We start from the raw sequence: 11,988 nt of genomic DNA on the forward strand, positions 1-11,988 counted from the left end.
CCCCCCAGCCCCCGCTGGGCTCCCGAGGCGCGGTGCTCCCCGAGCGCCCCAGGCTGCAGACGCTGGCTGCCCGCTGCCCTGCCGGGATTTGGGCACAGCCGCCGTGTGCGGTACCCCCTGGGAGCTCCCGAAGTGGCCTCTCAGCCGGGCTCAGCAGCGCTCGCTGCGTGGGAGTAGAGCTCAAGGGGAACACAGAGTGCTGCCCATCCGCAGCTGCTCTCCTGGGCAGCACGACTGTGCCCCACAGAAGGAACGCGCTGAAAACGCACCTAACAGGGCTGCTTTTTCCCTGAACCTGTGTTCTCCAGGGCCTGTCTTCCAAACTTGGGCAGAGAGATCTAAACAAGCCCCAGAAGGTCAAGCTGTAGCAACTCATCCCACCAGGAAAAACATAACAAGCAAATATTAAATTCTTCATCATCTCTGAGGTTTTTCCATTCAATCTCAGCTTTCACCTATCACTTCACTCCTAAGATCCAATCTTCCTTTTTCATCACCTCCACTCCATCTCAGCTCCCGTTTGGATTGTTGGGGTCTCAACAGACAGACTTGTGATCACAGATAATGATTCCTTTCACATCTTTCAACGTCTTTTGCCCAACCATCACAGTCTGCTCAAGCAGCCCTTTGCCCAGAGCCTTTGGTGCAGCTCTCAGGCTCTTTTGTTATGAGCAGCAATAGTACCTAAATTAAAGACTAGTCTTCTTTAAAGTAACATGTCCCTAAACTGTTCTGTAAGCAAGTTTTGTCCTTTTTTGTTGTTTTATTCTTCCACACAAAATGTGCTGATTTCTACCCCTTTTGGGGCATCTGTTTTCACAAACTGTTCCGTACTATTTTTCTTGAGACACCAAAAGCTTTAGTAGCAGTCCCTCTTTCTTCTGTAGGACTACAGGGATTTCACTTACACACAAATAAGACTGTGTTGAATTTCATGGTAAACATAACTTTTATAGGATGAAAATTAAAAATGCAAACGTGCTGTGTGCCAAGGTCATAACCCTTTATTACAGCTACCACTCAGATACTTGTCACGGTTTAACCCCAGCTGGCAGCCAAGTACCACACAGTCAGTCACTCACTCCCCCACCAGCGGGATGGGGGTGAGAATCAGAGGAGTAGAAGTCAGATCATGGATAGAAATAAAGACATTTTAAGAAGTAAAGCAAAAGCCGCGTACACAAGGAAGGCAAAACAAGGAATTAACTCCTTGCTTCCCATGGGCAGGCAGGTGTTCAGCCTGGAAAGAAAGGCTCCATCACACATAGCAGTTACTGGGGAAAACAGCAGCTCCAAACATCCCCCGCTTCCTCCTTCTTCCCCCAGCTTTATATGCTGAACGTGATGCCCTGTGGTGTGGAATGCCCCCTTGGTCAGCGGGGGTCAGCTGTCCTGGCTGTGTCCCCTCCCAGCTCCTTGTGCACCCCCAGCCTGCTCACTGCTGGGGTGGGGTGAGGAGTAGAAAAGGCCTTGACTATGTGCAAATTCTGCTAAACAATAGCAAAAACATCTCTCTTTTATCAACACTGTTTTCAGCACAAATCCAAAACATAACTCTGTACCAGCTACTGCAAAGAAAATTACTCCAGCCAAAGCCAGCACAATACTCTATTTGACTATTTTAACTAATGAAAATTTGCATTTCTTCTGTCCTCTATTTGTTATAAGGATGCCAGTTCCAATCTCTAGTTAGTAACTCCAGCCTCTGTAACTTGATGAAGAGGTAGTGTCATACTTCATCCTGTCCCATGCTCTGAAAACAGGTGTGTTCAGTCATCCAGGAAAGCACCCTGTTACCGCTGAGGGCCTCCCAGTTCTTCCTCTTTTGAAGTGGACAGGGTAGTTCAAAGTCCCTATGATGGAGATATCCCTCTGACAAACACATTTTCCTGTGAGTGTCCACCCTCTTAAATTGACAACTTAACAGTAGTTTTTCTCTGTGCTTTAGCAGCACTGAACACTTAAGAAACATAGTTTAGTGGTGGGGTTGGCAGTGCTGGGTTAATGGTTGGACTTGATGATCTCAGAGGCTCTTTTCCAACCTAAACAATTCTATGATCCCTTATAGCAGTAGCAGTGGTAAAGAGCAACGAGCAAAGTAGGTACCTCAAACAGACAGAGAACAGAGGAAGATTACACTGGGTTTAGGTCTTTACGTGGATCCCTCCTAACTGGAACTGGTTTGGCTGTTTATTGCAAAAATCATACAAATCCCACAACCTATCAGAGGACAACACAGAGATGCAAATACCACTAAAGGCAAAAGGCCAACCATGTCCTGGGGTGCATCTTGCACAGCATCACCAGCTGGTCAAGGGGGATGATTGCCCTACTCAGTGCTGGTGCAGCCTCACCTCAAGTCCTGTTTGCAGTTTTGGGCACCACAATATAAGAAGAACATAAAACTATTAAAGTGTGTTCAGAGGAGGGCGACCAACCTAGTGAAAGGCCTCAGGGAGAAGACTCAGTAGGAGCAGCTGAGGTCACTTGGTTTGTTCAGCTTGGAGAAGTCTGAGGGGTGAACTCATCACAGCCCAGCAGTTTCCTCACAGAGGAGATGCTGATCTCCCTCTGGTAATCAGCAGCAGGACACAAGAAAATGGAATGAAGCTGCACCAAAGGCAATTCAGATCAGACATTAGGAATAGGTTCTTCACAGAGTGGTCAGTCACTGGACCAGGGAAGTGCTCATGGCATCCAGCCTGTCAGAGTTCAAGGAGCATCTGGACAATGATCTTGATCATATAGTTTAGCTTTAGGTAGTCCTGTGAGGAGTGGGAGTTGGAATTGATGATCCTTAATGGTTCCTCCCAGTTTGAGATATTCTGTGATTCTAAATAAAGCAAATGGAAAACATTAGCAACTCCATGGTCTGGCATTCCTCGAAGTTATTTTTGCTTTAGCATCGGGCTGAGGTAAAGGAACAATACACGCAATATTCACCTTCAAAGCAGCTGGAGCTTGTTACAGAAATTAGGGGGAGGATTTGGCCATGATAGAAACTTATGGGACTGCTGGTGTGAGGGGAACTACAGAGCGCTCAAACAAAGATTCATACAAGCACAGAAAAACAGACAACAACAGATAAAAAATGGTTGTCCTTAAAAGTCACTCTTTATATTGTAAGACAGATATTGATGAAATATTATTATGGAGAATTGCTGATATCTAATCTTTTACAAGTTGTAGGCTGGCTGACATCAATAGTAGTCTTCAGGGAAATAAAATATGACATATGCAATATGCACTATAGGAAAGTAAATTAATTGCTACAGTCTAAGCAGATACTCCAACACAGAGTAGGAGCTGAAGGATCTTTTTATTTGCTAAAGTCCAAGTGTTATTTGTCTATATCCAGTAAAACCATTTTCTTATACTATTTTTGGCTGAGGAAGGTGGCCATGCAGTTTACTATTAATGCTCTAGTGACACCTACACACGTGCTCTTCCCAAGTGTGACAATGCAGAATGTCCCTCTACTGAAGCTCAACTTGGAGAACAAAATCCTTTATGAACACCCACAAGTAGAAGGTAAAGCTGCAACTGTATAACAATCCTCTTCCTCTAAGCCAATTATAACATCACCATGATTAACTGTAGAGAGGAAAATAAGGGGAGCATGAAAGACCTAGAGAGAAAAAATAAGTTTAAAACAAATGAAAAAGAAGAAGGGACTGAAGAGTCAGAAAAGAAGGACACTCAATACAGGAGTCAAAAGAATAAGGAAAGAAAACACCCTTCTCTGTGAAATCAAAATAGCCCATTCTCACCACCAGCAAAATCATATCCAGGAGGTGTTTCAGTATTTGTGTTTCAAGGGTTGGTCACCTGGATGCATTCTGGAGGCATCTTAAGAATTTATTGGTTTGGAGCAGCTACAGCTCACTGAACCATTACTGCTGGAGTGAGCCTTTAAATGCTGATCCCTTCTTAAACCCCTGCCCCAACATCGGCACTTTAAGAATGCTAGGAATTACAACACAGTTTTATAAATCCATGATATAACTTACACCTTGTACCATGTGTTCAGTTCTGGCTACTCTGTTTGAGAGGCTACCAGAGTGTTACAGACTTCTAGGAAGAATATCATCTACAATCTTTGGTTCCACACTTTCTGTGTTATCCATAAGAACTAGAACAATACAGAAACAAATTCAGACATATCTAGTTTTTAGGTAAATATTGTATAGCATGCACATTACAGGGTGTTTAATGGGACAGACAGGAGGTTTTTAGAACCAAATCAGGGAAATTCCAAGATGACAGTTTTTTAGGCTCTGGTACCATGGCAACCTAAGCCAATCTAACTGGTTCTTTCCCTCCCATCGTTCTCCACACCCCTTTGGGAGCTCTCAATCCTTCCATTTCACTCCCTGTAGCACTCAGCTGACCTTTTGTGAAGCCATCTCAGCACACTAAGCAGGTGGAATACCACACCAGCAGCTCTCCAGAACATCGAGTTTTCTGATGCACTGGTGAATGGGAACAGCTCAGCTGAGGCTCAGAGGTACACTGGAATTGGTGCTAGAGGCAAGAGGGACCAGCAGCCAGCTCTTCCATGGACCAAAGCTGCTGTGGAATCCCAGTCTGAACATTCATGGGATGATCAACATCTGTGGTGGGTACGGAGCTATTTGCAGAGCAGCTGTTTGTTCTGCTAAAACCATGGCTGGATATTTGCACGGTTTTACTCACGTGTCACCCGGCTCTGCTGTGTGACCAAGCACAGAAGGTTCGCCTCTGGGCACAAATCAACAATCCCTGATGAAATTTGTTTACTCCTTTGGTCCCTGACCTCAGCTATATGGGAGCACTGCCGCAGAAAATGTGTTTAAAAAAAAAACAACCCCGAAATGTCAGTCACTGAAAGGTCAGTTTCCCTCCTGCCCCCAAATTTAAAAGCTATCTTTTAAGGCAATTTAAAGTGAGACACTGAATTTCACACGGACGTGTCTGAGGCATTAGCTCATCCCCCTGCCTTGCTGACTCCTTACCGGAGCAGATGCCTCTGGAAAGTAACATTTTGAGCCACACAGTTTGCCAGACCTCATTTGTCAGCGCCCCGAGGCGAGCCTTTCATCTCGCAGCCACACAATGATAGCAGAGCTGCAGTAGAGGTGGCTGTATTTACATGCATGAGCAACCCAGTTAAAATGCATATTTCAGCTACCCGAACTCTCATTTGCTCATTACCAGCCAGCACAGCCATTCAGGAGGTGTCCAGAAAACTCAACCCGCTCTCCAAGGGGCCAGTCTTTGGAATCTTGCTGTAAACACACGCCTGTAACTCAGGAAGGTTCTCAGGAGAAGCAGGACAATGCAGACCACTCCTTTCATGGACGGGTAACACTTCTTCTAGACAAAAAAAGAACCCAACATGCACGAACTTCAAAGGAAATTTAAAAAAAAAATCAATCTATTCCAGACCTCTCGGCATGACTGATGTTTTAAGTTCTAAAAAAGTTACTAAGAATTGTCACCAAAAAGGTGACTAAAGAACGTCAGCACAAAATCAACACTTGCTAAACAAAGCAAAGTATGCTCAGAGCTCGTCTTGATTAAACGGAAAACACTTTCATAAAAACCAGCATTACAGTTTAAGGGAAACTCTATACGCTTAGTTTTATAATCCCAATATTCACAACACCCAAGAACTGTCTGTTTGAGGAGTCATAAGGGGTCGAGCACACTGGCTCCTGCTAAGAGACCAGGCATTTTCACATAAGAGCACTCAGAGATGGCACTCAGGGCTTAAGACGCTTTTAGAATGGCAGAAAGTAATTGCATTCCCATCCCAGGGCTCCAAGACCACACCCCTACAGCTAACTTTGGCACAGTAGAAGAACATAAGGACTTACCTTCACCAGAAACAAAGATTATGTTCAACAACATGGGCCTGGACTTGCATGAAGGCAGTTAACTCTGCTATCATGCCACGACCATGTTTTTGTTTGCTCGGTTCCCACAGACTCCAGTTTTACATGGTCCAGTTCAAGCTCACATTCTCCCAGGAGCATTTATTCAGGTGGAGCAGTTACAGGGCACAAACACAGGCTTGCATACTAAGCAGGGAGGGGTTAACAAACTACCATGCTTTGCATTCTGCTGAGTAACTAATTGCTGCTAAAGTACTGCGGCATCATTCTCATCTCAGAAATAACATTTCTACAGACTAAAAAGCCCACATCTGTCTCCAGTCTGAAGTGACTCAAACACTTCAGCCCAGCATCAGGGTGGGGAGGTTTATCTGAAAGCCAGTCTGAAGAGTCTACTTACACTAAAGATCTACTTATGTAAAAGTAATAAGAGATGAAAGGCATGTTTTTATGTCATCCCCAGCAACAAAGACAACTCAACCCTTGCTTGTATTTAAATACCAATCCTTGAACTCTCAAGGCTCTTCTAACAGATAATATCTTTATAAACAAAAGTTGTGCTGAGTCACACAGCATCTATCTTTAAAGTAGTATCGACATTTCAGAATAGACACCCCCATGTCTTGAAAAGCAGATCACTATTAACGTAAGCAAGGAATTAGTTTCAGTTCTTCATAGACTAGTTTCCTCTCAAAAAAAAAAAGAAAGTGAAGATCCTTTAAGACAGTTATCTAACAAAAGGACTCCTTAGATTTGCTTGATCAAAACAGTTTTGTTTCAGTCAATTGGGAGGTCCCCCAGCACACAGCACTGTACAAAGAACACCAGTTTGCAGCTAAGCTCCTACTCCCCAAGGACATCCACTAATGCTCACAGAATCATGAAGGATCTGTTCTTGTGTGTAATCTGCACCCTGGGTAAGTTTACAGAAAAAAACTCCCCACCTATTTTCTATATACTTCCACTTCAGATCCAAACTTAATTGAAAAGGTGGTTATTTCCTGTGAGAGGTTTGTCCTCCCCCAAGCCAGAAGTGAAAAAGCACAGGTGGGTAAGGTAACACCCACCCTTCTTCTGGGAGATCAAAGTGAGGGGATTCAACCTGCCTATAGCAGGATGAACACCTAAAATGACTTAATCCTTTAAGATCAGCCTACAGTAACAAGTGATCATCCCAGTCCTACTGACCACATCTGGCAGAAAGCGGGATTTCTTCACATTTGTTACAGCAAAATGTTGAGTATTACCCACTTTTATACTGCAGGAAGAAACTTACTGAGATGAAACATAATTATTTTGACAAGTTAAAACACTTTTAAAAGCACCTGCTTGGCTTCAGTTCCATTTCCCACTTTGACAGACTCTGGCACCAAAGCATCCAGTTTTCCGGATTAAACCTGTCACTCCCAGAAGTTAGGTCAGGACTTTAATGGGAAGGCCTCTTTCATAAGGCTCTCTAAAACAAAGACCTGGGACCAAATGTCTCACTTCTACACATAATTGTAAAATCTTCCTGCACTCCAGAATCCACTGCCACAATGGATTAAATATGGAGCAGCTCAGGGTTCAAACCCCTAAAATTGGAAACAGAAGCAGTGAAGCTGCACATTAAGAGAGAGCTCAGGCACAAAGTCAGCCTAAATGCCTTGCACAAAGAAAGAATTGAAATCAAGACACTCAGGGAATCCAGGAGGTGAGAACACCAGAAAAATGGAATAAATTCCATGGGTAAACTAACCCAATTTCTTGGAACAATAACAGGCCTGTTTTATTAAACTAATCTCACAAAACAGAACAATTACTGAAGATAACTAACAGGTAGCAACAAAATTAGCTGTAGCAGGGGAAAGCATCCTATTTTTTTTTAACCATTCCACCTCTGCAAAGGTCACCAGTCTGTCACAGCACAGGCTGCCCATGTGCTCCTGCCCTGCCTGTCTGCAGCCTGTAATTCCTAGCACCAGCTCCTGGCTGGAGAGCAGGAGTCTCTGGCAAGCTGGGCTGCCCAATGCAGATTCATGTACAGTGAGCACCCCTCTGCTGCAGCAGCCACAAGAAACTGATTTTTTTAAACACAAACCAGAAAACACATTCAAGTAGCTGGCAGCATGATGGACTAACTCAACAAATGTTTATTAGGGAAGTGACCAGTGTGTATATAGGAGCACTCTCAGCAAGGGTACAGGCATGAAAGGAAGAGAGCCTGGAATTCAGAGCTTCTCTACTGCCCCATGAACACAGTATGGAAATGGCTGAAAATTCCGGGACGAAGCTACGAAGCACCTATGTTTTCTTAAAGTAAGTTTTCAAAACATTTGGGTTTTTTAAGCAGCAGCTTTGTAGTATCTTCTTTTGCATTCTGCCTGCACAGAACCACCCTAGCTTTTTTCTGATTATATGGAGAACAAGCTTAACAACACATACACTTACAAAAGTAGCAATAGTATTTCCCCATGGTTTTAGGGAAATAACTTCTGAATTTAGAAAACTACAAATGTGTTTCCTTGCCTGTTTTGCTTGACAGCTGCTGCTCTAATATACAGTACTGTAACTGCCCCTTCTCTAAAACCTCCTGGAGTATAAAGCTGGAGCCTTTTGGCCACTTGGTACACCCAGTCTCTCTACTACTATATTGCAAATATTAGGAAAGTTATTGGGGGCACCAAAGAAAAATTTCAGTATTACAGTATTTCATGAAAGTTTAACAATTAAGCGAGTCCAGCCTTCTCTCTGGCTTTATTTATATTTCAAAAGCCAATACAAAAATGTTACACACATACCAGTCATTCCTGCAGACCAGAATTTTGAGCAGTCACTGCGAATTTAGCACTGCAGTATTTTCCAACAACGTGCAACATTCTATGTTCAGCTGAAAGGGTACTCTAATGCAATATTTAAGCCCGGTGGTTTATTTCCAAGCTTTTGGCAAATGTGGAAAGTCCACTGCTTCCCAGTAGCTCAATTATTTTTATGTAAGTGACAGCAGGTAGCTACTTAAGTAGATGTTTTGTAATATACAAATACCACTACAAGTATGGGTCTGCTTTACTTTCATGGCTTGGTTTAACCCAAAAAATTAGATCTGAAAGCACCTAGTTATACCAATAGCCTAATTACACGAAAATGTTCATCTGTTTTTAAGTATGCAAGACCCAGTCAAAGTAAGTATCAATTTTAGCTACTGGGTTTTCAAACAAAAGGCTTTTTTTGCAAGAGACAATTAAGGCTTCCATCAGCCTACCAGAGGTTACTGTGAGAAACAAGTCCAAGCTACAGGAGCATCGGTCTATTTCTGACAGTGGTATTTAAGTATTTATTAAGCTGTTTTCATCCATTTATTCATTTGGCTGACATCCACCTGCCACATGTAACTTTTGAAAATGCAGTTAACAAGCTGCTAGAATAAGGAATATGGATAGTGTTTGGTTGGATATTTTCTATTAATATAATAGGCAAGAGCTTCCAGAATTTGTCTTGCTGATATACTTCAATTCTGCCTGAAGCAAGGATGGGAAAAGGAACCCCTGCTAGTACAAAATAGCTCAAGTATGTAAAAAAGCCACTGACTATTTTTTAGTAACAGTATTTGCACAGGCAGAAAAAAACTCTCCCAGTATCTCACAGATCTCTAGCAATATTCAAGTGAAGTTCTATTTTAACTTTTAAAATACAGTTTAATTACTTAGGCAATATAAGAGTTCTACAAACTGCATCATGGATAATGTTGCACGGCTTATGACCAAGAGCAATACCAAAGCTAGAATGTTGCTAGTGACAGTGGTAATACAAATTGGCAATTTCAACATTTCCAGAAAACATCTGTTATTCTAAACCCAATAGATTTATATAATGTATGTAAATATTTATTAGACCCAGTCACCATGCTACAGTATTAGGTTAATAAACCCTCTCATTTTAAGAATACACCAGCATAAGGTATGAACACAATTAAATCTATATGAAATTTTACAGTAACTTTCCAGAAGTATGCTTGTGGCCGATCAAATTCAGACTAACATACTGTAGATTTAAAATATTTACTTGTCTTCTTAGCATACCTAATGTGTAAGAATAGTTGCTTGATACCCAAAAATAAATATAAGCTTTCAATTGAAAGCACTTATTTTCCTAGATTTCCAAAGTGGAGTCTGAGGAGTGAAAATGCTTGACTTGTCATCAGTCCACTTCAGTACATAAAAGCATCTCCTGCCCCAGTTTTTCATTGAAATCCAAGAGATTTTCTTCCAATGAAATATGACCGGAGCACTCATTTTATTTGCAGCACTTCAGTCTGTTTCCATGGCAGCACTGCGGGATTCCTTCGCCACCATGAGTCGCATGAGCTGACTGTGGAATTTCTCAATCTTCTTCACGTCCTGTGCCTGGTCTGTTCTGTACAGCAAACACTGCAAGATAAAGTTCCTAATATCAGATTTCACTTCAACTGGTTTTATCGTGTTTATAGCTGCTATGCATTTGTGCTTGGAACACACAAAACAAGGAGAGCACTGAAATGTTCATCTGTTACCAGGAGGCAGCACCAACACATCCACCCTGTTTCAAAGCACACACATATCTGTGTTTACTTTTCAGCTTCTCCTTAATGCTCATGCCTCCCATTTTGAAAACAGGGAAGCTCATAATTTATTCTAGTTTCTTCTAGCTCAAAAAGAACCTGTTAAAACTTAGGTTTTAAAGCTGCCTTTAAAGACACTCCTCTTTGAGCTGCCTAAACATAGAACAAGATTTTAAACCTGAAGTTACTTTCCTATTCTCTATATTCTGAAAGCAAGTTTATTTTGCCTTTCACAGTCCTTAACGTTACACTGCCTGGGACATAAAATTCAGTATTTCCCACTGAAAGGGATCCCCTACCCCAAGCATAACCTGTTTTTCAAAGGCAGCCCTAAATAAGGAACACAGCATCTGATTAAGATAAAAAAAACACTCAAACAAACAAAAAACTGAAACAACAGAACAACGCAACCAAAAACCTGAAACCAATCCCCATTTTCCCCCACCTGGTGTAGCATCTTTCTGTGACTGAAAGCAGGTAAGGCAGCCTACACCCCAGAAGAGTTCACATTTGTGAATCACCTGGCTCCAACTTCCCCCGTGGGAGATTTCAACAAAATTACCCTTAAATTGTCCCTGTTATCAGTGCCCCACACTCACCATCTCACCCATGTTTAGCCCTATTACCCTATCAAGAAGTGCCTTTACTGGAGTTTCACATTGCTTCCAGGCACTTGAAATTCCAATGCCAGACTACTTTTCTTGGAAAGAAGAAATTTGACTCTTTTCCAAGTCTGAAGACAAGAGTAGGGCAGAATACTGTGGCTCACCCTGGACTGCAGAAAAACAACTCCTCGGCTATAACATCACTGTCATTCAGTCTCATAATCACAAAGAAGGAACTTAATCTATGGCTAGAAGTTTTCATCACTCTGAGCAAATAAAAAGGACCACACTCACAGCAGTAAACACCTGTTTGAAAATGCTCCTGAACAGGTCAGTGTCAATCACAGACGCAGCAACGAGGGAAGGCTGAGCACAAGCTTTCTAAAAACTGTCAGGCACTCTCAAGGCAGTGTCCAAGAGCTCCCAAGCTAACTGACAGCAAAACACAAGTCTGTGAGAGGTACAACAAGCTCTGACAGAGGAATGTGTTCTGTACTTACAGCCACGTCATCTGTTACTTTGATACAGAGGTTCCCATCACAATGTCGGTATTTGAGAACGACACGCACCTGAAATGACAAACACTTTAAGAATTAGCACTTACAGCTAACAATTCTCAGAATATATTGAAGGAAACCTGCCCACATTCAGACTACCCTTAATTATAATTATGTACTGCTCCATGTTTTCAGCACCTCTGTGGTGCTCCTCAGCTCTGGTGGTATGGAAGTTGTAATCCCATAGCCAAAGTGGCATGGAAGTTGGCCCACTACATTTCCCTGCCTAACACTTTAAACTGGTTTCTTAGCAGCGACAGCAAGGTTAACACTGGGGATGTTCAAAAACACTGCAAATACAGCAACAACAGTTGCAGAGACCTTGGTGACAGCCAGGATAAACTATGAGAGTCATGTCGAGACAAGACACCCCC

The 11,988-nt window shown here is 42.4% G+C and overlaps 1 protein-coding gene across 1 annotated transcript; it reads right to left on the reverse strand.

The window, feature by feature from the left end:
* Window positions 1–8,565: 8,565 nt before the first annotated feature.
* SRP9 (signal recognition particle 9) lies at window positions 8,566–11,650 on the reverse strand (the record flags this gene model as incomplete). Its single annotated transcript, XM_017729614.1, has 2 exons — window positions 8,566–10,282; window positions 11,558–11,650. Coding segments are annotated over 2 exons (213 nt in total), but the record flags the coding sequence as incomplete, so codon positions are not given.
* Window positions 11,651–11,988: the final 338 nt, after the last annotated feature.

Source organism: Corvus brachyrhynchos, unplaced genomic scaffold, assembly GCF_000691975.1.
Source record: "Corvus brachyrhynchos isolate BGI_N302 unplaced genomic scaffold, ASM69197v1 scaffold101, whole genome shotgun sequence".
In the NCBI taxonomy this organism is placed as follows: Eukaryota; Metazoa; Chordata; class Aves; order Passeriformes; family Corvidae; genus Corvus; species Corvus brachyrhynchos.